At 26.4% G+C, this 27677-nt stretch overlaps 2 protein-coding genes across 7 annotated transcripts in view; one reads left to right on the forward strand and one right to left on the reverse strand.

Moving 5' to 3' along the window:
* Window positions 1-471: 471 nt before the first annotated feature.
* Window positions 472-16910, reverse strand: LOC129972354 (E3 ubiquitin-protein ligase ZNF598-like). Of its 2 annotated transcripts, none has more exons than XM_056086469.1 (7): window positions 16782-16910; window positions 16429-16593; window positions 9422-9658; window positions 7634-7845; window positions 5178-5389; window positions 2946-3009; window positions 472-2127 (listed from the first exon to the last, which is right to left on the reverse strand). In XM_056086469.1, the coding sequence occupies exons 2-7, from the start codon at window positions 16588-16590 to the stop codon at window positions 552-554; spliced, it is 2463 nt and encodes an 820-aa protein (XP_055942444.1). In that variant the 5' UTR covers window positions 16591-16593; window positions 16782-16910; the 3' UTR covers window positions 472-551. The 2 variants fall into 2 exon arrangements, with proteins under 2 accessions (XP_055942444.1, XP_055942445.1); XM_056086470.1 differs by having other exon boundaries at window positions 16796-16908.
* Window positions 16911-17623: 713 nt separating this feature from the next.
* The window catches only part of LOC129972790 (protein Gawky-like), a 35761-nt gene continuing 25707 nt past the window's right edge, over window positions 17624-27677 (forward strand). For 4 of the 5 annotated variants that reach the window (XM_056087053.1, XM_056087055.1, XM_056087056.1 and 1 more), the window contains exon 1: window positions 17624-17884. The gene's annotated coding sequence lies outside the window, so the exon portion shown is untranslated. Of the gene's footprint in view, window positions 17976-27677 lie in introns of all 5 variants that reach the window. The other variant, XM_056087054.1, reaches the window with a different exon arrangement.

Consider the following 27677-nt stretch of genomic DNA (forward strand, 5'->3'; position numbering starts at 1 on the left):
AAAAAAAATTTAGTTTATTATATTATATTTCCCTGATTTTTCCCGGTCAGCTGACCATTCTGAATAAAGTCAGTGAAATATACTTTTTAAAAGTGCCACTATTTACATTGATTTAGGAATGTTCAGACAGCTGGGCCAATGATATCAAATGGTTACGAAAATCAAATATTCATATGAACTTCAATATTATCATTTTGTTTTGAAACTGCATCAAGAACTACTTAAGGATGAACTTTACTATTTTGAGATGTCACAATACCCACTCTAAATTTCCTAATAGGTCATGTGATCCTGACATTTAATATGCATTTCCAATTTTTTTTAAATGTCAGATCAAACTTATTCATTCGCATATATTTAATATGTGTGCGTTCAAAATTTAAGCAGTAATTATCTATAATATAAAATAATGTTTATTTAACAACAAAAAGAAAAATTCTGAAGCATGTTATTATAATGAAATGAGACAAATTACAAGTTGAAAAATAACTTTTAATAATCTAATAGATTCTTATATTAGTATCAAATAATCACTGTCATATAACTTAATATCACTGAGAATTCTCTCCGTTATGCAATAGCTCATGATTTTTACAGTCATTAAAATCTAAGACCTGATTACACTTTTCACAAGATACGAGAGTACTGCAAGACTTGATAGATGATTTTTTTGAAGTGGCACCACGATTTAATTGACTTAGAAACCTGTTATGGACGGTCAGAAGCTCTTGCTGTTTTTTTATATCGGGTAGTAATGTCACCAATTCTGGAAATATCTCTATGACACCTTTTTCACCTAAGATGTCAAGGCACTTGGCATGATACTCATCAGCAGAGATATCACCACATCTAAATTTTCCTGAAACTGATTTGAACTCTTGAAATAATATTGCTTGAGCATTTGACAGGTCATATATTCTTTTAATCAATTCATCATTGCGGAAGTGGAAGTTCTGAGGTTCTCTATACTTTTCATAGGTATTTTCATTAGTTGATTTCTTTACACCATTAACTTTATCAGGCATGACTATTTCTCGGACAGCATCGCTTAAAGTTTTGTTTCCAACTGAAGAAGTTGTTATTGTTGAATTAGCAGTGAAACCTGGTGGTGGTGCTCTACTCTTTGGGGCATTAAACCCAGGTGGTTTTCTTGCTGGTTCTCGAGTAGGAGCAAGTGGTGGAAAATCTTCATTGCCAAATGTAGTTATTTCATCAGACCACATCCCATTACATTTTGGATTTCCAGATTTCATCACTGATGTTTGTTGCATTTTGTATTTTTTTAAAAGTTCCTTATTTTCTTTATCATTTTCAATGACATTGATTTTGCTAGCAAACTGTTTAGAAGAATCTTCAGCTGCATCAATATCTGAAGGAGAATAGATTTTGCCTTGTTTCTTCTTTTTTGACTTTGTTTTAATAACAACAAACTGGTCATTAAAATTTGATTCTGCAGCTGAATTAGAGGTCTTTAAAGTAGCAGGATCTGGGGGCTTTTGTTTTATAATGTTGTTTGTCGCAGATGAAGATGCATTTAAGCCTGGCCAATGTTGCTTCGATGCATTAGTAGTCAAAGATGCAGCAGAGCTTGAAACTTTAGGAACAGATACTGATGCAAATGGTGGAGGATTTTTCTTTACTTCAAGAGTTGGAAATTCTTCTTCAAAATTAAACTCATTTTTCTTAGATGTCCATTGAGGCCTTTGTTGAGCTTTATCACCATCTTCTGAATTGTTTCTTTTAGATTTATTGTCACTGGAACTAATACCAATATTCTGTGTAGGAACATTTCTTTGTGCTGATTGATTAGCCAAGTTGGAAGTTCGAATCTGGGTATTACTAGGTCGCATAAAGCTAGTACTTACAGCAGGGTAATTAGAGGAAGAGGGCACTGAAGGTGCATTTGAGCTTAAGGCAGGAAAATCTTCTACAGACATGACATTTTTCTTCTGTTGAACAGGCGGGTTTCTACTGAAGGATTGCAAAGATAAAGAATTCATCATTGTGTCAACTGAACGATTTCCTTGAGCTGTTTTACTAATATTATCTTCAGAAAGATAAGGAAATTCTTGTACAGAATGGGTATCCAAGTTCTCTGGTTCAGGAGGAACTGCTCTATTTCTATTCCTATATAATTAAAAGAAACTTATAATTACCATATCTTGCCATATTCTTTTCTAAATTGAAGTTCTGAATAAAATTCAATGATATTTAGTTTTAAATCAGTATGGAATATTATTAAACTTGAATATGTTATATTTCTTTTTATTGAAAAAGAATTCAACACTTAAATTACATTAAAAGATTCACCAATCATTCAAACTGAATCCATTGTATATCAATAATATAGATTATACGAAGAAAGGGGGGGGGGGGGTACTCAAATTACCAGAGCTTCAGTCAAATTACTAAAAATCATACTATTTAATAAGGAATCCTTGATTAATCTTTCTGTCCAAACATCTCACAAATGATACATTTATGATATAATGTTGATCATTAAAGTTTCTTTTCAAGGATTTGGGCAATGCTATGAAATTTAAAATAATAACAACAAACAATATTTGGCCTTTATATACTTAATTTAAAAAGCTGTAATCTATTAAATGAATTTTTAATCTTTATTTCACAAAGATTTATATAAATGGATTCAGTGAATACATTTATTTAACTGAGGTATTTAATATAAAAATTATCTGACTGAGATAAAAAAACAATGTGATAATTTTTAATAACTGGAAGAATAATATTTATAAATAATAAAGTAAGTATAAAAAAAACAGTAAAAAAAAAAAAAAAAAAAATATTCTACTGTATATAAAAGTTCCTCCATTATGTCTTTTTCATGATGGCAGATTTAAATTTCTCTGATAAATCCAAACTTCCTTGTTGTAAAAACATTAATGAAAAATAATTTTAGGATATGAAGCTAAATAAGCACTTACTGGGTATTTTCTTCTGTATTTCTTTTTCTTTGACCATATCTCCCTCCTCTAGGACTAGAATTACCTATATAAATAAGAGAAAAGTAATTAAATTTAAAAACTGTATTCGTAATTAAACATTTACACAGCCTTTGAATTCACAAATATCAACTGAAAATAATTAATATTCCTTTAAGAGAAATAATAAGGAAATATAAACAACCTATATAGGTTTATTTTTTACAGGGGAACACAAGCAATGCCTTAATAAAAATGATTCTAACAAATAAATAAAATATTTCAAAATAAAACAGAGCAACTGCTAATTTTTCAAATAATAGTTATTCAATTTTGAGGGAATTTGGCATACATGCTCTTCAAAACATGAAAAATTTGTCAATTTTTCAAACCCCAAAAGTTAATTAAAATTACAGAAGTTTTTAGCATGTTCTGCATATCTCACAAAATTAGTACCTCACAAATACCTTCACACCATTTGGAAATGTGAAAATTTTGCTTTTCAGTGACAGCAATTTCATTTCTATACTATGTTTTTTACTAATTTTAATGAATTTTTAAAATTAACTTTATACACAAGTTGTCACAATATCTTTAAAAATAAAAATTCAAACCTGTTTCTTTGTTTCATCGAATCATTTATTCACATGCTTTTGTCATTACTAAAAAAGTCCTCAGATTTTTACTTCTGCTTCACTTCATAGTAAAACACTAATTAATATGCAAACTAATTAATTTATCCTTTAAACACCATGTTTTAAAATTGTTCCATCTATTAAATGATTTAATTTTCCCTCATAATTTAGTATTTAAATATTTAGTAATTTTTAATTCACCAAATTAGTATATGGTAAATTTATTTGTGCCTTTCCTTTGCTTCAGTTTATGCAATAAACTTTTATTTATTTTGTCAATTTTTATTGCAATGTGTTATATGCTCTTTGGTCAGTTTCAAAGTCATGCTTATTAAAACTTTTTTTTTTTTTTTTTAATTTGCCCGTTAGACTACAGAATCTAGACCTTTCTTTATTTTCGTAATATGCATAATTCAGAATTTTCTTTTTCTTTCACTAATACTTAAGGCCAAATGCATTCCAAAACTTAACAGCCAGGATAGTTTAATTTTATAGTAAACGAGCTGGTCACAAGAGATGGCTAATTTTAAAAATCTATATTATCTTACACATTATGATGCACTCATAAATTTTAGAATATTAGATATGTTGATCTAAGATTTTAAAATTTCAGAACCATCTCAATTCTGATTCTTCATTTTCAAAAAGTTTGCATTGTTTTCAAAATGAAGGAAAGTAGAGACGCTTCATTTATGCAAATAAATATGGTAAAAAAGAAAATTTTAAGAATTATTTAGTAAAATGTTTAAAACTGAATGAGTGAACAAATAAACAATAGATGGAAATAATAAAAAATAGGAAATACAAATAATTCTCAAATTATTTTCAAGAATTTTATCTAAATTCACAAATATGAATTTATATTATATTTTAATTTAAATCCTCATTATATTTCTAATTTTTACCTTAAATCAGCCCATGTTACTTTATTCTAAAATTTTCTCTTATTTCCTGATCCAAATTTCTTTATTTGATTATTATCACAGGGTCTAAAAAGTTGCTATTAGAGCTTCTCATGCTCCGGGAGAAAGAATACCCCCAAACACCTATACATTCCATTCAAAGATACACAAGATTCACTTTTTTCGATTAACACGTGTAAAAGAAACTCCTATCAGAATCTCTTAGTAAAGTCATCTCTCGCTTTTCTCTCGTATTCTTGTGCAAACAGAAATGTACCGCCTTTAACCCTCATGTATAAATTATGCCACCAGTGGATATTTTATATATATATATGGCTTAATGTCTTTGTTGAATACAGGTTTAGTATCCCTGAGATAATTCAACACTAAATTAAAAGCAACCATTCTTTTAAAAATGAACTAAAACAGGAATAAATGGAATAAGAAGGAGGTTTAATTGGTTATTATCAAAACAAAGATAATTGCTGGCAAATATGCAAATAGCAAATCTAACTAGTCATTTAAAAGGATTGTAAATACAAAGAATATTCAGTATTTTTATGTATGTGAACTTTAATCTATATCAAATGTATTAATACATAATAAGACAGTGAAAAACACTAAAGTGCTTCAGAGTGATATTAAGTAATATTACAATTTTGAAGCTAAACTACTAAACAAGAAACAAATTACATTACCAGATTGTCGATTAGGATATGCAAATTCAAATTCAAGCAATCTGGCCTGTTTAGCTTCAGCTTTTGATTTGTTTTTGGAATGATGCACAGCTATATGAGCTTTTAAGTCTATGTCAGTTCGAAAGGCACTTGTAAATCTCTCATTGACGCAATCCTCTTCTTCACACAAATAATGATCTCTACGGAAATGACTCCGTAGATATTCATAATCGCTAAAAAATTAATAAATAAAATTAATTCATTATTTGATTTCAGTGAATACACATACGCACACACATATATATTAAGGCAATATTTTGTTAAAATATACAAATTTTATACATGAAAAGTTTTTCATAAATTTAAAAAAAAAATGGGGGGGGGGGGGGACAAGCATAATTTTTTTTTCAAACAATACATCTCCCATTTCCAAGACACACAGATCTAATTAAAAATACATACAAGTAAAGAAAATTTATGAACAAGAATGAAAAATAGAAAAATTAGTTCAAATAGTACAAATGGTGCATATACAATTGTTTTAAATAGCAATTGAATTAGGGTGCATATACAATTGTTTTAAATAGTAATTTAATTATGAAAATGCATTTGTTTTAACAATATAAAGATTGATTAGTGCTAAATTACAAACTCATTTTACTTTCAATTCTCATCAACTAAACGGAATCTCTTTTGGACTTTAAATATGTATAAACCCTGACAAAAATTAAAATTAGGTATTAGCATCTGATTTCTAAAACTAAGAGTGATAAAAGACTCCCACCCATTCATTAGTTTTTAAAATTATTGCTTTAAAGTGGCTTTTTTTCATTCAAAATATCTATTTATTTGAAGATGAAAATGGCAATTGTATGGAACTATTAATAAAGTAAAATATGTGTGCATGTTGGCTTTCTATAGGCTAGATCATTTGACTTTGATGTATCAATTTGAGGGAACACACATACTATGTGTCAGTTTGAGGATCATGAAGTATTTGAACTCGAAGTTCTTCACCTTTAGACATAACAGTTGGATAGAGTAATATCATGGTAATAAAATTACTAAATAAATTTAAACATGAGCTGCTATATTTCAATCAAGAATACTTTCAGAAGATGGGAATATACATCCTGAAGATTTTTTTTTTTTTTTTTTTTGAAATTTTAACTAATTAAATATTAAACAAGGTTCTGGTATTTCTTCATAATCACTTCTAAATATATTAATAAACCAAGAAAAATTGTATGCCATTTAAAAATTCAAATTTTTTTCTTTTTTCTTTTTTCAAGATTCCAACTTATTTGTTCTTAATTTTTTCAACTAAATTCTAAAAAATTCTTAAGAAATATTTTTTTTTGATAAATTTCAATAACAGTTTTCACTGTCATAATGAAATTCAAATTTATTTTCAGTGTTTTATCACATCTTAATAGAGAGTTTTCTAACATTATTGGAAGCTAAGGATGAAAAATTCTGCTTATTATCTGTGCAATGCACATATGGAATAAGAGACAAAAGTTGTAATACCATCAAAAACCACATGCAATTAGAAGATTGATTACTAGAACTGCCATGTTTTTAATGGCACTATGATGTTACAAGAGTCAACTCCAATAGGAAAGCAATAGGAAAATTCATGTACACAATAAAATGAAATGGATATAGGACTATTAAAATACAACATGATTTTAACTGCTATCATAATTTGACGCTTCTAAGTAATTTTTGAGGGATCACGAACATCAAATAATGCATAAAATATTTTATTGAAATTACTCAATATTCTTAATAAACCATCTGGCCTCCAGTTCATTTCAGGATCCTGAGACAAGTACTTTTAGAATACTGTACTCACACAAAGGAAGACCTGCAGTAAGATAAGCACATTTCTGAAACTTTGACTTCTATCTTGTTAAATGTATTTACTTTCAGCCAGCTCAGGTGTTGTCCTTGTCATCTGACCACGGTTCAAACTTACGAGGTCCATCCCAAAATAGCCCTAGTGTTGCTTTAAAACGGGACTTTAAATATAACTAAACTAAACTAAGAATTCAAATATTTTCGTCCATTCTTTTTCTACAGAAAATATAATAACTTAAACAGAAAGTTTATCATATAAATATTAGAAAGCAAATCATACAGGTATTAAAAATACAATGGATAAAGTTTCCAAAGGGAATGTTCCATGCAATTCTGAGTTCAAGTGTAAAAAATAAAATGCAATAAGCATTAAAAAAAATGTTTTAGAATCACTACATGGTTTAAAGTAATATATTTCATTAAACATTTAAGATGCAAACAAATTTTTGTTATTCTTAAGAGGCAAATGAATGACTAAAAATAGTATTATGTTTGAGGGATATCTGGATGCAAATACTTAAGATTCTAAATAGTTTTGATAGTGACTAACTTTCAAGCAACTAAAAAGCAGTGTATAAGAATATTCTTTCATAGATAATGGACAATTTCAGTACCTATAATACTGATGAATGCCATCAGCATCACAAAAATGGCAAAAGAAATGCTCTTTACGGACATGTCTGAAGAGTTCATCTCTATCCATATATCTTTGATCACAATGCTCGCACAAAGGATGTCCTCGATGAGATGTTTCGTCTGGATCTCCGACTCTCTTGTGTCGAGCAAGATCCTTTCTTGAATAACATTTTCTTTCAAATGTGAATATCTGAAATTTGAAAGGGCAAGAATGAAGCCATCAGCTTTATAAAATGAAGGTCTGTGATAATGATAGTGCTTTTAATGATAAGCTTGTCTATAACAGTATTTCCCTTTCACATTCATCTCCTATTTATTCAATGCATTTTGAACTTGCATACAGCAATAATCACTTTTTAGCTGTACCAGTCTACAATGATAATTTTTTAGTTTTTAAAAGCTGTTAGTACACACAACCCCCCCCCCCAAAAAAAGTAACACTCCAATTCATAGAATTAAAGATAATAAAAGAACAGAATTTGCTTCCCTGTCCTGGTGACGATTCTTCTATTATTTTGGACCTTTTGAAATAGAAAAACCATAAGAGACGTGTCAGAAATGATTGGCAGTCCTTTCTCTTTTGTTGATTCATTTATTATGACCTAATCCATTATTTCAATTAAATATGAACATGAAATTTGTCTCTAAGTTCAAGACCTTTTTGTGAACAGATGTGGTTATGTGAACAGGGCTGGTTATTTGGGGTGGGGAGGGAAGGGGTAGGGTATGGCAGTTGCAACACACTCAGCCCCATGAACAAAGAGGACTCCCATGACAATAAAGAAATAAACATGAAACTTTTTTTTAATTTCTAAAAATGAAAAATTACACAATATAGATTTTTTTTCAATGGCGCTAGTATAGGTTTTCTATGAAATTATAATATAATAATGTGATAATGTTATTGTGAAAAGATGCAACGAAAGTAGTTGCAAAAGCACCTTCAGCAATCTTCATATACGATCAGTCTTGCAGACCAAGATGAATCTCTTCAGTGATGGATGACCAGCAATCTTTTACAACACCGCTTTCACATACTTACAAATGATCATGAATGCTAAATTAACACTACAATGTATATGTGATAAATTCTTTTGTTTACCATAGAGTTGGAAAAAAAATGGAGGCATGTCTTCAATAAATTGTTAAATTTTTTAAATTGTAATACTATGTACTACATATTCTGCAAAAATCATACATGCTGTTCTACAAAAATCAACCAACATAAAATAAGCATATTTATATAAATTTATTTTTCAACAAATTTGCATAATGTGCATATTTAATTCTTTTATTTATATTTTAAATAAATAATTTATTCAAAGATTTTTTTTTGTACCCAGGACCCTTTATGTATCTACATAAAGGATAGATAATTCTGATAAATAGATCTATCTATTTATCAGAAGTTCCATTATTAATACAATCAAACTGAAGATTAAATAGAATTTTTCACTTTCACACATATTTGAAGAAATTGCAAAAATATTTAGTCCTTTACAAAAATCATTGATCAGTGTCAAAAATACAGCCCTGGTGTTAAAATCGCCATTATGCTGCTTTAAATAACAGTGGAAAGTAACAAAATTTGTTTGAATTTCTATCCAACTAAGGAATTTTCCACTTTGTTTGCTAAAATATTTTATTTCATTAATATTGAATTCATTAAAAAAACACACACAAAGTCTTAAAAAAAACTACAGCAGCTTTCAAATTAAATTTCCAATCACTGAAATTATGAATATTAAAATACAGAAAATACAAACCTTTAAATTATCTGTACATAATTCGCAGTAATGAAGTTCATGCGTTCTACGAACATGTTCTTTCAACCTTTCAAAGGTAGGGAAATCTTGGTCACAGTGCTTACACCTATTTTCAAGTAGTGCATCAAAAGCATCACCAACACTTTCATCTTCAAAAATTATTTGGTACTTTTTAATACAAAGATGAAATTTTTGGGAGACATCAGAAAATATTTGGCGCTCTTTTGTAAATACAACCTAGGGAAAAAAAAATGTATCCTTCAAATTACATATTTATACAAGCAAAATTATTCATTTTTAGAATTTTTAATCAGGATTCTGAAACACAGATACATACTAACAAAAGAAATTTGATGTTAGTTAATGAAATATTTACAATCAATTCGCTTTGAACATATACCTGCAAATATACTTGTAGAAATAATACAATATAAAATCTTAAATCCTTCACTCATTTCACGGAAATTCTTTTAATATATATCTTGTTACAATCTAAGTACTCAATTTTCCAAAAAATAATTTCATCACATACTTTTTTTTTTTGCTAAGAATGTAAATTTATTAATAAAGTTCAATTGTTGAATCTATTATATATATATTCACTGAGATTTCAGAAAGATAGAATATTTCAATTCTAAATACAATTTTTTCATATTTTTTGCATCAGTAAATATATTGAAATATAGACATTTCTGCAAAGTATTGCCCTGTATTTTTCAGCTTAAATAAAAGAAACATTAAAGCATACAAGTAAATAGAAGATTGAGACAGTTGGATAAGACTTTTATAACTATCTAAATGGCACTAATGGTATAACTATCTAAATGGACTAATGGCATAACTATCTAAATGGACTAATGGCATAACTATCTAAATGATATCTAGAATTATTATTTTGTAAATTTTCTTAACTTGTTAGCTGACTTATATTAATAATTTAAAATTGCAAATGCTGTTATATTTATTAATGATTTAGAGTTGTCATTAATGAAACAAATATAATTGCTACATTAATTTACTCTTACTCTTTTACTCTTCAAAATAGCATCATACTTATAAAATTCAAAAAAAAAAAAAAAAAAAAAAAAAAAACCTAATGTATTTTTAAAAATTAAACTTCTTTTTATTAAAAATCAAAACGGCAAGATCAAGTGCAGCAGAGAGGGGGGGGGATAAAAAGAAAAAAGACATGTTGGACAAAGAGAAGCCAAAAAGTTTGAAGATAAAATAAAAGTCAAAAAATGGAAAGAAAGGTTTAAACTTAGAAAACTGGGATAAACTTTAAAATGGGGGAGGGGACTTAAACAATAAAACTAAGAATAAAAAGAAAAATGAGAGCAGGGAGGGGGGAATAAGAATATTATATAAGCCAACAACTTCTAAACCATATTCATCACCACAGGCATTAGATAAAGTTTCTGTCTTCTAATCCCAGAAAAATCAAGCAGTTGTGAAGAAATTAGCTCTAAACATGACTCTTCATTCCATCTACTAAATCTGAGAGAAAGAATGCTCCTGCTACTGAGTATGAGAAAACCTTTTAATATCAAGAAAATATATCAAGACAATTTCTTGTAGAAAAAGTTGTGAAGTTCATTCAGAATATAGAAACCAAGAAAAAAAGCAATTTGCAAACATCTATGTTAATGTACAACTTATGAATTTCAGTTATTCAAAATTGATCATCCTAACATTTAAACTGGAATCTCTGTTAAATCAATAAGTTTATTAAGAGTTCATATTGTGAGAATTCTGCTTTCCTTTTAAAAATGAACAAATGGAAATGGGACAGTACTAAAACTCCAGATACTTAGTTGTTTGCAACACATAAAATACTAATAGTATGAAAAGTAATTACTGAAATTTTCCATTTCAAATTTGAAAATTTACTAAAAAATTTCTATTCACTGAAAATTCACTATTTCATTTAAGAGCTGCTTTTGCAACGAACAATCCAATGAAACATATTCATAATGTGTCTTATCAAGAAAAGAATTAAGAAAGCAAAAAGGTAATTTACCAAGTAGACAATTGCAAAAATAAACTTATAAAGTAAAAAAAAAAAAAAAAGATATTGGTTGCTCAGTGAAAGAACATCAAGACCTATTAGTGATAATATACATTGTAATAATATACTTTAGATATGCTGTTGATGAAAAAAATAAAATCCTATGCAGATATATCTGATTGAAATACACTTTTGCCACTGTAAAAATGTCCAGTCAACAAATCCATCAAAATATTTTTAATCCATATTGGATCACTCATAAAACTAAAGGAAAAATAAATTATTGCAACAGGTTTTTTTCTTGCAAGATTTTAAATGAAATCGTCTTTGACAAATATCTGGAATTTTCCTTAATACGAGCTCACAATTTAGAAGATGACGTTCTTTGTTATTCTGCAGCACTCTCTAATGTTGACTCTAAATCTTTCTCTCGAATTGTTTCAACAAGGTAACTTATTGTTGCTGATCTGAGAATTTTAATAAATCTTGTGCATCATTAGAAGGAAATAATTTGGAAATTCCCCAAGCTGTGATGAGGGCAGTTTGAAAGCAATTCACGAAATGAGCCAAGTACTACTTTTTTTCTTTGAATAGAAGCACTTTTCCATATGGCTATCAAATAAGTCTACATTAATTTACATTTTAATGTTTGTTGTAAAATGCAACATAAAATGGTATATCAACATCTTTTCTGCCTCCTTTCACAAGATGCTGCACTTCGCTATGCACATTTGTAACTATTTGTTAGCTTTGTCAAAAAGGACATCAGATGTTCAACTTTGAATTTTTGCTAACGATTTCAAAGATATTAGAGGGCATTTTGTCATTCTGTTATCTCGAGCAATTCCAGTGGCACAAATTTTTTTTTGTAAACAAACCATTAAAAAATGAGAAGTAGAAATGCTATTATAAAACTTTTTTCGCAATAGGAAAAAAAATGTCGAGAAAAATGTTCCATACATTTTTTTTGAGAATTTTGATAAGCTACAATATTGAAGAGGTATCCAATATAAGATGCTAACATTCATAACTTGTATCTATATTTCACAGCTTTATTCTTCAAATACATCTTAAAACCATGTCTGCCAAAATAGCATATCATTCTTTAATTAATTTTGAGACTTCCTGAAAATATTCAAAATTGTCGCAGCGCAATATTAAGTTTTTCTAAAAGTAAATGAATTTTCTAATAAAGATCGTGTTTGCTGATAGCGTCAAATGTAAACATCTTTTTTTGTCGCTGTACCGTTTCCTAGACATAGCTCTATTCACCAAGATTGTGCCTATGTCTACAGTATTTTCTCAAAACATTTTTTTTTTTTTTTCATTTGATAATGTGTGATAACCTCTGTTAAAATGGATGCCTATTAACTTTTTGATTTCACTTTCTTTGACATTAAAAGAATGACTATTCTTCTACACTGGATATGATTATTCAGAATCGCCGCATGTTTTCACTATATTGCAATTTGGGACTGAATCATCTATTTCTTTTTTGACACTGACTATTCAGTCCGCATCTGGTTCGGACTGAATAATTATCATTTCATTAAATTCTTCATGGGATAAAGCATTCATATATTCAAGATTTTTTTTCAGGACTTCAAGTCTTTTTTCTAACCATTTTATAACAACAAAAATGACTAGAAAAATTAACAATTATAAAGCACAATAGTGATTGAACTTATGGGAAAAATAAGAAAGTATTAAAAAATTAATTTCACAGAAAAAATCCAATTTGGTGAAAGACACTGACACAAAAGAATTTTAGAATATTTAACTCTATAGTTTCTCCCAGATCTTCAGCATGAAAAGTTAAAAATATACATCATTTTCTGAATTTAAGGAATGTGATCTAAATGTATAAGCGATTTGAAAAAAAAAAAAAAAAAAAAAATGGGTTTCCATCCATTGGAAACACATATCAAATATCTGGGTTTTTTTCTCCCCCCCCCCCCACCCAATGAGTATTTTTAATCCTATGAACAACTTTGATGATCCATTAAAAATTGTATATGTTTATTCAAGGGAAAAAAAATTATTTAATGGGTTCAAACTATGACATTTTTCAGTTGAATTTATAGCAATTTTTTTCCCTGTTTTTTTTTTATTAATAACTCTCTGGTACCTGGCATGTAGCTACTGCAAAAGAAATAATTTTGGAAATATCATTTAAAATTTGAAATAGCTATCTTGTTTAATTAGGAATGATGGAAAGAATGATATACTTCTTTTCAACAATAAATATATTCATTGAATTTGAACAATATATAAAAGAGAAGTATAAATAATATTTATTCCATTTTTCTTGACTTTATTATTCAAATGCTTTAGAGTAGAAAATATTTTTTATTTTTTTGTCTCCAGGAAAAAACAAATAAATTTTTTGGCTGTCCAACTCATGAGTATCCAACATACAATTGGTCATGTGAAAAACATGGATTTTCTAGATTCAATCCACACTTGAAGTGATTGACCTTGCATTTTGTTGATGGCCATCTAGAATGCAAGTTGAATGGAAAACCTCAGTCATTTGTAAATGATCATTGTTTGCTTGTTGTTCCTCATTTATTTGAGAAGTTCGAATTTGCTTATTTCTATGGGCTGTGCTATTAGATCTACTAAGTGATAAACATTTGGGAGACATTTTTTTTGAAGAAACAATTAAGAAGATTCATGCTTGTATAACCAAGATATCATTTGTTGTTACGGTGCCTAAATAGAAAAATTGCTGTTTGCACTGGAAAATTTCCATTATATATAATTTACCTTGATCGGCATCAAAAGTAATAATTCTGATTTGTATGTGCGAGAAAAACTCTGAATAATATTGTGGACCGCCCCAGCCAAAACATAGTGCCCACTGAATAATAATATTTTGTATAGATGACTATTCATTAATGAAAAGAAAAAAATATTAGTACTCACACTAAATAATTTCAATTTCATTTCACTCCCATTGATTGATATCAATAATAATTTTATTTTGTTTGATATATGCACGATTAACTCTGAAAGACATGTGCCATTTGCAAATTTTAAAATAATGCTGAATAATAGAAATGTATTAAACAATTTGTTTGTAAATTTTATTTTGTTCAAAATAAGTGCTAATAATTGTGCTACGCATATATTCTTTGTGCAAATGCAAGCAATGGCAAAGTTTTATCGCAATCAGAAGAATGGAAAGGCAGCACATAAAATACAAGCAAACAAAAATTCATGTTTATATATATTAGATGTATTAAACTTAGTCTGCACATAATAATTTACAATAGATTTTATGTAATTTAATTTTTTTCTTTCATTTTATTCACATTTGATTCAACTGACCTATAAGTAGGATGGTGGTCCAATAAGGGTTTAAAAAGAATTTCAATGTAAAAAAATATATAATTTTGTCAATACATCAGCATTTGAAAAGAATCAATATACCATACTTTTGCTGGTTTCTAATGCAGTATTATGTGAATGGAACTTAATTACTTCATATTCATACCACAGGAAAAATACAGAGAAAAAGTATGCAGAATAAGTAATAGAAAATATGTAAATTCAAATATATGTAAAATAAAACTTTTACAAGAAATTGATTTAAGCTTTAAGTAACCAAATGTTTACAGTATTCAAATAGTTCGGGAAAAATTCGTTTTATCATGACCTAGTGAATCAAATGGAAATTTGCCATTACATATCAAACAGGAAACTACAAAAAGCATTACTTTTCAGTATAAAAAAAATTACAAAACAATAATGTTGTATTAAAATTGCTTTGTATCAATTCTCCACTTTTAAACATTTCATTACTGATGGTCCAACTGTTATGTTAGTCAAATTATGGAAATAATAAAAATATCAATATCTTGCCACAATATAGCTTGCAAAAATCTCTATATTAGTTACACTGGAATGAATCACAATTATTTTCAGCGACATTTAATAATTTATCAAAAAAAAAATGTTTTTAAAAGTTAATAATTTACTTAAAAATTTAATTAAAATTTTAAAACAAAATCACTTTAATATGCATATTTCTATCCTACAAAGTATGTATACACCAAATTTGATAGCTCCAACTCTAACAGTGTGCGATGTAAGATGCTAACAGATAGTATAGACACTGGGTTATAGATATTAATAATTTGGCAAATTACAACAATAATAATTGACGAATTCAAGTAATCCCATTTTTTTTCCCGATTCTTGATATTAACAGCAAAAACATTATTATAAATAATAATTTTAATTTATGCAGTTTAGAATTTATACTAGAAATAAATTATTTAAAATTGTAGGATTTTTTTTAATTATTACTATTATATACAAATTTAAGGAAATATTGCCAGAAGTTTCTACTAGTATTAGCAAATATTTTTGTTTGAATAAAATAAGAATTCTATATACCGGACGTTTGTGCAACATGTTCTTCAATCTGATTAATTTACATAATTGCTTTCTAAAAGTATAAATTAAAAGAATTTCTTAATCTAAGGTATTGTTATATTAATTTGAACTGCTATTCAGTAATTTGTTTACATATACATGTTATAGAATGTAATAAATTTTTTTAAAAATCTGGATCCAAAATAAGCAGTGATAAAAAAAAAGTCTCTGTATTAAAATTCAGCTTCTCTTTTAAAATGTGTCAAGAAACCCAAATAATCTACTTCTACAGAAAAATCTTTGATTATTTTAGTTATCATCCTTAAATTAGAATTCAAATATTTAAAAAAAAATCTCAAAAGAGATAAGATTTTTATTATGAAAAAGCATTACACAGCCATACTCAAAATAAAATAAAATGATTCATTTCATGTATATTAATAATCAATTATTAAAAGTAAACAGGTCATGAATTTGTATCATGCAATTAAAAAAAAAGAAAAGAAAATTTTACTTTAAAATACTTTATTGTTTTTTTAACTGATTTCATACATTCAAACAACAAATATAATAAAATAAATACCATCTGTTGGTTAATGATCAAAATTTTACTTACAACTGGCATATCACTTCTACAAACGGGACATTCATTAGTTTCGCATAAAACTCTCATTCGCGTGGAACATTCATAACATACAGGATGATCACATGCCCCTGTAGCATATATTTTTATTTCTCTGCAGCATAAAATACATTCTTCCTGGTGGGTTGGCTTCATCTTCTGTAATAATTTAAAATACTGCAGATGTAAAAATTATGGCACAATCATAAATTAAGCTTTTTAAATATTATACAGGTATATTGCACGTTTAACTTGAACAATTGTAATAAGATTTCACATTGATGATACAATTTAAATTGTCGATTTTAAGTAGTAAAAATTTCTGTAAATTAAAAAAATAAAATTACTTCTGTTCCAATACCAGATCACGACGTTGGATATTTTATTTATATTCTCTCCCCACACGTCCTAAGCAGATACAGACGAAATCCTTTGTTTTTATTATTTAGTTTTTTTTTATCATCTTGAAGTTGTGATGTGTACCGAGTTGAAGTGTTTTAATACCGCCATTTACAACACTACCGGCATGATAAAAAGTTGGTTATATTTAAGTAATTTAAAGCTTATTTTCTGTTTGTTAGTAAGAAACACATTAAAACTAATGAGATAACCTTATAAAATGCTTATCATTATTCAATTATGATGCTGCTTGACAAAGAAAAATTAATTTTGATTATGTACTACGTTTGATTAAAATTATTGTAATTATTTCAGTAGAATGAATAAAAACAAAAAGCAGGAAAGGTGAAACGATCTTCTAAAGGCTAAACTTTTTTTGTTTTGTATTCATTCTATTTCATCAATACGAACACAAACAGCCAAAAGAAAAAATTCTAGCCGAACCAGATTTTTTAAATCCATGTATTTTTCTTCTTCGCCCATGTTTTGGAAATTTAATGGTTCATAAATACTTTTTGTAAAGAATTGCATTATTCTTAAGCTTAAATTTGCAAAAATAATAAAAATTTCTAACACATTTTCAAATATAATTTTCTTGCATCACAGCATAAGCAGAAGATATAAGTACATAGTTTCATTTTTACAAACGATTTTTCAAATTTTAGTCCATTGTCTATCTTTTTTTAACAATGAAGATGGCTTATTCCATAATTTTAAGTAAAGAAATTCAATCTGTACGTTTTAAGAACGATTATCCGGCGGGGTCGTAGGATTTGTCCATTGTTGCAATAGGTAGGGTATGATACTGATATTGAATGTGTTATGCGTTTACTTCTCCCACCCTTTCCAAAACTAGATGGGAAAGGTTCGTGTCGTGCTCTGATTTTCCGTAAATGATACTGTCTAACAGTCAAGTTACATATCTTAACTAACGCATTTTCCATAATTTTGTGAATAATTAGTATCAGCATAGTAGAAACATTTCTGAACTTTGGGGAATTTTTCCGAAGACAAATGTATCGACCAACCTACGTGTACACTGGCAGATAAAGTAAGTAAACAGATGTGGATGGTGAGTAGCCATTTAAATCTAACTGATACTGTGTTGGTGTCTGGCTTCTCGGATTGATACAATAATATTTGTAAGTTAATATGTTGTTTTTAGTAATTATATTTGTTACGCAGTTGAAAAATCATTTTTGATTATCACGATATTAAAGGTAGTAATTTTCAAGAAATGTTTCTGATATATTAGTAGCTCGTCTGCAGTCGCCATGGTAGTTTTTAAAGGGGTTTCGCTTGCAAGTCATCTAGTCTTGTTTACAAGTTGAACGATTCGTTTGAAACTTGGGAATCGAGGTGATATTTTGCTAGATGTTTGAACGCAAGGCCTGTATTTATTTTTATAAGGTCAGAATTTGATCAGTGTTATTAAGATTATTTCTAATCAAAAATTTTAAAAATATTTTTGTGTTGAAATTAATAAATTTTCGAATTATATGTATATATAAATTCATAATTACTAAAAATATCGATTGATTTTGGAAGTTTCAATTTTATAAATGGGCTTAAATTTTATTTGTTTATATAATTATATTACGGAAAAGATAGAAATTCCTGATAAAAATTATTAACTGTATTAATAAAGTCTATGAATATTTAGTTTATTTTAATTGCAAAAGAGAATGTGCATTTAAATTGTAACTTTATAAAAATTTATTTTTCATGTTTTTTAAATTATTTGTTAATATTTTAAGAATAAATCTGCTTGATAAAAAAAATACAAATTATTTTAATTTATTATTTGCTTTTGCGAAATTTTCAGTTTTTGATCTGATAATTTGTTGTGATTTCTTTAGATAAAATTTTGAAATCATTAGAGTTTTAAAATATTTTGCCCATTTTTGCTGTATTTCCAGTGCGTTTTAGACAATTTCCACTTTTTAATATCTCATCTAATTATGTGTACTATTGAAGGAAATCATAATTTTTTTTAACAGTTTAATACTTAAAATATGTATATTATAGTACAGATATGTGTAGCTATCAGTTTAATCTGCCAAATAGATAATTAAATCTTTGACATTCTTTTAAGGACAAAATTACTAAATACTATATATCCCCTGTTAATAACCTGAAAATTCATTTTACTTGAATAATAGCCTGAGAATTCATTTTATTGGAAGTTTTATCTATCTTCAAAATTATTTACAAAACTCATATGTGATTGTGCTTATCCAGTTACAAATCATTGTGTAAGCTAATTGCAAATCATTTAGAGCAATTTTTTTCATGGATAAATTAATAAATTTTATGTGGTTATTTGATTATTTTAGAAATCAAATAATATATCTGCCTTCGATGACTAACTGTTTGTCTATCATATGTATGTTTAAAACCATTGATGAGACCAAAGAACTAATCCTCAGCCACAAATACAGTATCAATATTTTTTCAGTTTTTATTCTATGTGCAATTAAAGCTACAAAGGTCGTGTGGATTTTTCATATCAGATCTATAATGCCTTTCTTAAAACTATGTTTGTCCCCAAAAGATATTTTAAAAACTTTATTTCATTGTATTTTTTATCTGTAAGGAAAATCTTGATTTTTTTTGCCAGTTACAGTTACTAAATAAAATATTTAATATAATATATGTAACATTTTTTTTATTTCATATGACAACTCACAATTTTTAGATATTTCGTTACGAGTCATTTGTCACTTTCATTTCAATTTTTAAGAAATATTGTAAAAAAAAAAAACACACATCGACAACTAGACTACTTACACAGGGAACATATCGTTATATAAAGTCCTTAAAACTTGTTTTTAATAGTCTTTATATTAAAACTTTAAAATACTTTTTTTTAAATCTAAAATCTTATTTTTCTTTTTAAAGGAGAAGAAAATAGAATTTCACCACATTATAGAATAATGTTAAAATTGTTTCGATTATACAGCAACATTTTCTTTGATCCAGAAGTTTATGAAAAAGGTTTCATCTCAATTTAGGAAGATATTGATAATATTTAGAAAATATTATTTCTTTCACTCACATGACTCTTCTTTTACCTCATTTTGCTTGTATAGATAGGGAAAAAAATTTTTTTTTAGATATAATTTTATGTATCCATGTAAAACCCAGTGAATAAGTTTTTAATTATAACTTCAGCTCTATGCTGTGTTTTTCTACAATGGTTATATTAGTTATAAAGCTTTTATTAGTTATACTTTGGCAACATTTAATCTAACACCAACAGTAATTTATTTTTATATTTTTACTGCAGGAAAAGTTTGCAAAAAAAAAAAAAAGCCCTTTAGAATTTTTAAAAATATTGAGGGAAATTGTGTATTTAACGCAAAAATTGTAACGCAAAAACTCTGTGAATTAGCCAAATGAAATTTTGTATGTTTTCTTGGGTACTTTCTGAGCGCAAGAGAAAAATCGCCAAATAATGTAGAATTCTGCCAAATTCACAATTGGTGACATTTGCACCTTGCTAATGGGAACGTACCTTGTCTTAGTACCATATTTGTAGATTTCTAATTTTGAATAAAATCCATTTACAGGAATATTATATAGATATCTGCTGGTCTGAGTGCAAATAAACCAAGGGCCAAATAGATAAAATTTAGCATACAGGCATGTAAAGTATAGATATGTATCAACTTTTGAATCAAATCAGTTTTCGATTTGATCATTTGTATATAAATGCGATAATTCAAAGACACAACAGTATAGATAATTGAAATACAATAAATCTTATTCCTAAAATGTTAGCTCTGTGTCAGTGCTGTGACTTTCACAGCTTTGTCTAATATCTAATGTTTTTACAGAAGGGAAGGTTTATAATCTTTTATTGACGAGTATAGAGAAGGTTTCAGGGGAATTACTTTTATTGCTCTTGCATATGTTGGAGAGCATATTAAGTCATTTCTTCAAATGTATGTGATTAATGAACCACTTTTTTTTTTTGTGCAATATTCATAAGTTAGTAAAATAATGATTTTTTAAAAAAAGTTTTAAAAGGAGATTTCTTAGGTTAATTTTTTTTTTTTTTTCTTTGCTAAATAGCTAATGACAATTTAATTTTTCTGTTAATGCGCTATGTTCAGCAGTTTATATAAAGTAAATGTACATCTTGGAGTAAATTTTGGAGAGCTTTACGTTCCACTAAAGAAATATTCATGCCTTAAAAATTTTGGATTGCTTAATGAATAGCTCTTCAATTCATTAGTAAAAAATGTTGTTTTAGTAGAGAAAAGTAGTATGTATGATAAATAAGATTTTCTATATTGTTCTTGCATCTGAAAGAATAATAAAATGAAGATGAGTGTAGTGTGTTCTCATGGAGTATATAAATTATAGTTATATCATCTTTACTCAATGTCAATTATTTTAATGTTAGAAAAATGAAATAAGTCGAATTTTTTAAAAATCATTTATTTAAAGACTATAAATTTACAAAACTAGGATGAGTTTTGAAAATTATTTTCATTATGTCTCATGAATAAGAAATTGATGAAAGAGAATTCACCATTGATAAAAAAATTGAAGTGGGAATTTTGAAAGAAATGCTATATTTTACAACATGAAATCTATGACCATGTAAAACCATCTAGTGGAATAAATTCAGGAAACATTGTTTAAGAATTGAGAATATTATCAGTATCAGATATTGATATTTAAGATTTTAAGATAAGATATTGATCAGAATTTTTAAAATATTGTATATTTTTTTTTAGAGACAAATGGCTAATGAAATAGCTGCTAATGATATAATTGAAGTTAAAATGTTTTTTTTTTTTTATAACTAGGAAAAATTAAAAAAAAAAAAATTTAGAAAGAGGAAATTGTTAAAATCAAATGAATATCAAGTTTATTCAAGTTTAAAATTAATTTGTTTGACAAGCCAGAGATTTTTTATTATAAACAAAATGTAGTAAGTTGGCAACAACTATTAGTGATAAAATTATAAGAGTTTGGATTTCTAAAAGTAGAAACATATTTTTATTTATTTTTTTATTAATCTGTTTACATATTTAATAAAATTGGTATGATTTTTAAAATTGAATAGTGTATATTTATGTTTGTAACTTTTTTTATTCTTCTAAGAAATTGAAATGTTGTAATGTTTTTTCATAATATTACTAACTGCAGTTTAATGAAATAAATTTTAGATATGCTATAAAAGTTAAAACTTGCATATGAAACAATTTAAATAAATTAGTTTTAATGAGGTGAAAATATTCAATTATAGGTAGTATTTTATGTTTATATTTTATAAATTTGGATACTTAACATAGTTAATACAAGTTAATTAATTTCATCATAATGCATAGTTCTATAATCAGAAACTCTCATCTTAATTTTGATTATTATTTTTCTATAAAAGTGCCAATTGAGTAGCTTATTTTTTTTTTAAGATAAAATTTAACTGTGCACCCTATTTTGCTAATTTTCATTCCATTTAAATTGTCTCATCATAAGTATAAATAGCAAATCAGAAATGCTTTATTATTATGCAGTCAAAATTTAAAATAGTACTTTCAATTAATTGAAAAAAAAATGTGTTTGATTAAAATTCCTTGGCTTGACTATATTAATGTGTCGAGAAATAGTGTATTTTTTATTTTTCCAGTAAATAGAAATGTGAAAGTGAATGACCTTTGAGACATATCTAGGGGTCATGGTATTCCTCGTGAAATAAACGTTTTGAAATTGATCCAATAAGTTTGGCTGCCATTGTATTTCCCCCACAGAGATTGTAAAAAGGAATTTTATACTTAATTCCTTTAAAAAAATGGATGTTTGGAAAGGCAAATGATCCTTGTTGACATATCTTTGAATCATGAGCTTTCATATGATATAAAACTTTCTGAGATCATTTTAATAGGTGGAACTGACTAACTCTTTCCGAGTATTATTTCATAGATGATGTACAGTGAGACATTTATTTCAATTTCTCTCAAAATTGGAGAGGAAGGAGAGTGACCACTTAAAATGCATAGAGGTCATGAGCTTTTGCACGAAACAAAAATTGTCGAAATCGGTTCATTGGTTAAAGCTGGGTGACTGGCTCATTAGATTTCCTTTTTATTTTAAATACAATCGCAGTTAAGTTTTAAAAAGCAGCTAATAATAATTTTTTTATTAATCTGTTAAAATCTTGTTTTTAAAAAAAATATTATATTCAAATAAAGTTATTTGAAAATTATAGTTTTTATTCTTAATCTTTGAGAGTATTTTTTTTTTTTGATGATGATTTTTAACATTACATCATTGCATATGATTTAAAAATTTACAATTATTAAATCATAGTTTATGTAAGCAAATTGAATATCTTTTTTTGTGTTTGTTGATCAAAAACAAAATTTATTGATTATTGAAAAAATAATATCTATATTCAATTCTAATTTTTATTGCATCATGTGTTTAAAAATTTTATCAGCATCAACTTAAAACAATATTTTGCGAATTATAATTTTTATTAGATAATTTTCATGTTAGAAGTATGCAAATATCTTAAATTACCAAAAATTTGGCCTCAAAACTTTTATGATTTTTTTTTGTTTTAGACATCTTGGAATTTGAAAATATGATTATTGAAGTTATATGAATAATCAATGAAAAATGCTTTTAGTTAGATATATGAAATTAGTTTTTTCATTAAATATTTTGTCTGTTATCAAATTTTGTACAAAATCCTTTTATGAGAAGTTTGTATTTATGTGAGCACGATAATTAAGAAATGAAAAGAGTGATTAATTTTATCCTAGAAATCTTAGATATGTGTATAATTTCGAATCGAAACTGAATGTCTCAACTATTTGCCTTTCTGTATTTTCATATTAAAATAATTGAAATCATTATGATTTAAATATATAAAATTTGATTTGTTGGCAGTGCAACTTAAATGTCGAATTGTTATATCTGCTAACTGAAAAGAAAGTACATCTTACAAAAAGCTGGACATTAGTGAATGGTTTTAAATAAATATTAATGATAAAACCTATAACTTCAATAAATTAATTTGAATAATCTTGAATTTAATATAATGTTCTGTTAGCAAAAATGAAATATTCATAACTGTTATAGCTAAACATCATATAGGGATTAATTATGTGTAAGGTATAAAATATTGTAGTATTTAAAAAAATTATTGTATGAAAATTTTTATTTGCCGTAATGAGATGCCTTTTAATTCTACTTTGATATATGTCAATATTTATTATCCAATATAAGTATCCTATATGCTTACTGAAAAATAGCAATGTTGATAATACTTAGTTGGATTAATTTTCAGTTATTAGAGTAGTCTCATAATAATAAGTTAACTAATATGAAATCAAAGGAAATCCATACTTATAAAAGGAAATGTGTGTGTACAATGTCCAGGCAAATCTGTTGCACTTATAGCCATGAAATTTGACAAACAGATGATCATAATGATGACTCGGTGTACTTTGAAACCTAAATTTGAACATTTAAAGTAGAATTTTTTAAAATTTATTTTGATGATTTTTGAATGATTTTTTTTTTTTTTTTGCATATAATTGCTTTGCTATTGTTGTAGGGAGGGGGGGAAAAAAAAAAAAAAAACCTAGTGTACCATTTAAAGAACAAATTATTTTCAAAATTTGTTCTGCATCCCTTTATTATTTACTCGATTCGGAACTTTCTTCAAATAATCAGTTTTTTAAAAAAAAGTAAGAATAACAGAAATTCCTGTATTTGACATTCTAATTCCATTTTCTTCAATTTAAGATCATTATTTGAACATTTCTTTCTAATTTAAAACAAGAATAGCCCTATTAATTTTCTGTTGCTGTCTTAATGAGTTTAAAGTTTTATTACACATCTTCAAAAACATTGGGAATTTTCTTATCATTAAAGACATGAAATACTGAGTCTACTTGGGAAAGGAGCTTCAGAAGTGTTCTAGAAGTCAACCATACTGTTATTCTACAAAGGAAAATACATTAATCTTGTCCAGTATTATAATACAGAATGCAGATGTCTTTAAGTATTGAGCTCAGAATCTGCACAGGGAAGAAATTCTTCCATGATAAATTCTTAAAAATATAAATGATTGCAGGTTCAGATTAATTTATAGGTAAAAGTAAGTAATTTCCTGTAGGTCTCGAGCCTGTTTTATAATTCTAATAAGATAGATTGCTTTATAATTTAAAATCTGGCCCCTTCTATATATAAATTTAGATTGTGTTAAAAAGAAGCTTAGCCTTTAAAAAGAAAAAAAGGGGGGAAAACCCTATTTTCTTTAAAATTACTTTTACGTTTTAACTTTGAATTTTTTTATAAGAGAAATACTGAAAACAGATTGGTAAAAATAAGCCAAAATTATATATTGTACTTCAGGTTACTGATTAAAATAGAATATGTAGAGATTAAAAATCAATGTATAAATGTGGGATAGTAATTATTCAGCGTAGGATTAAGTCCTTTAGGGATGCTTAGATGATGGAAAGTTTTGAGTCTGTCTTTCTCTTTCTTCCAAAACCAGATTTATATATATATATATATATATATATATATATATATATATATATATATATATATATATATATATAAATTTATTAAAAAAAATTTATCAGGATATATAAGCAAAAATACAAGACACATTGAACTAAATAGCTATATAATAAAATTTCAAAATAAATGATTCAAATCATATTTAATGTGATCAAAGCTTTTTTTAAAGTAAAAATTTTCTTTTGCTTTTTTAAAATTTAATTTTTTCATCATATAAAATTCTCGAATAAATTATGAGACTTCAGAATTGTTCTCTTATGAGCACCAGCGAAGGCATATTAGCCATGTCTCTACTAATAATAAAAATGAATGAATGAATATGTGTGTATGTAGACATTCTACTTTTTTTCTTTTTAAAATTTTAAATAATTAAAAATTAAGCTAATTTTAGTTGTTTTTCTGCTATAACTGCCAAAAATATTATTGAACAAAAATGAATTTCACACTATTTCTAAATTTAGAAAATTGTCTATTTAATTATACCAATTTAATAATTCTGCTAATTTTTGCTGAACTTTTTCAATTTTTAAAAAAATGAATTTGAAATTTTTTTTTTTTTGCTTAAATTTTAACAATAGTTGCCCTGGAATTCAACCATTTTCATTGTATCATCCATTATATAATCGCATGAAGAAACAAACAAACAAAAAACCAGGGAAGTTGCAATATTATATTTAGAAGATAAAGAACTGCACATTTATATTTTTAAATAATGCTACATTGTCTTAGGACTGGTCTCTATTAGAAACATTCATGTACACTATAAATAGAATTTAAATAAGGTAATTAAAATAACATAGCTTTTATGTCAGAAAATTTAGGAGAATAATGGATGTGAATATATATCTTATCAGAAATTAAATATAACTAATATTCTCAGTGGCTAACCTATTTAATTAAAAAAAAAAAAGAAATTTGATTGATTAATTTATTTTGGAATCAGGTAAAATACTTTTAAGATACATACTAATATTGTCTAAATAAATTATTCCAGCCATTAAAATAAAAATTTCCTTTTTCAATGTATTCAAATAAAAAAAATTTTATTATCCATATTTCCTTCTAACAGATGTTCTGAAATTATCTCAGAATAATTTATACTTACTATTAGAATTACATTTTAAAACAAAAATCAAAATCAAATGTACTAGTAGACTAGTTCCTGTTATTTAAAAAAAATAAAAAATAATAAAATAAAATAACACTCAAAAATAGATAATTTTTGCTGAATCTTGTTGTTGCACATATTAATAAAAATAATTTGTAACTGAAATACAATTTGCTATATTTTTAAATTATGTAATTTATTTTGCAACTAAATTGTGCTATTTATTAATTTTTTTAATAAAATAAATTGATTATATCATTTTTATTTAACTGTATTAATAATTTATTGAGATTGTGTAGACCTTTGAATGTATTATGAATTTTATAATTTTGCAATTATTTTAATTAGGGTTTCTTTTTGATTTCAATTAAAAAAAATTTACCCTTTTTGTAAATCATTACTAAAATTTTGACAATTCTTTTTAAACATTTTAATTAAATTTATAAACTCTATACAGCTGCCGAACTTGGATTATTTAAGAATGATTTGACAAATTTGGCATCGGTTAATGGTTCTTTTGAATCTTTATGCTTTATTTTGAAAGCTGGCATAGAAAAAGGAAATTTATTTTTTAATTAACTTGTATTTTTTACTCTTTTGAAACAATTGAAGTGCAATTTTAATAAATAGCTATTTGTATAAATATTGTAACCTTTTAGAAAGCAGTATTTCAGATGAACCTTCATAACTTCTTAAAAGATTGTAAATATTCATAGTCTAAAACATGTTTAAGAAATAGCATTTTTTTAAAAAAGAAATTGACATTCTCAGTTAAAATGTGAAATGAAATTGAAATTTCAATTAACATTTTCAATGAGAGTTTTAAATTTCAAATTTCAGCTTTGTTTCAATGATAAACATGTATAAAATTGTAACTGATGTAGAATTAACTCAACACTCTAACATAACTCATCACATAGGAGGTATGAAACTATTTTTTATGTTTTAAAATAATGGCACTTTCTTATAAGGATGTATCATTATCTCTAAATTTATATTTTTTCACTTATTTATTTAAAATTTATTATAAAATAAATTCTTCAGATTGAAAACTTAAATGCTGTCGATTGAGAAATATCAATCATTCGTTAAGTCTATAACAATGGTATGTTGAAATTAAAATGTTTCCTACTTTGTCATCATTTTTTTTATTGAAAAATGTTTGAAATTAAATGTTTTT

Source organism: Argiope bruennichi, chromosome 6 (assembly GCF_947563725.1).
Source record: "Argiope bruennichi chromosome 6, qqArgBrue1.1, whole genome shotgun sequence".
In the NCBI taxonomy this organism is placed as follows: domain Eukaryota; kingdom Metazoa; phylum Arthropoda; class Arachnida; order Araneae; family Araneidae; genus Argiope; species Argiope bruennichi.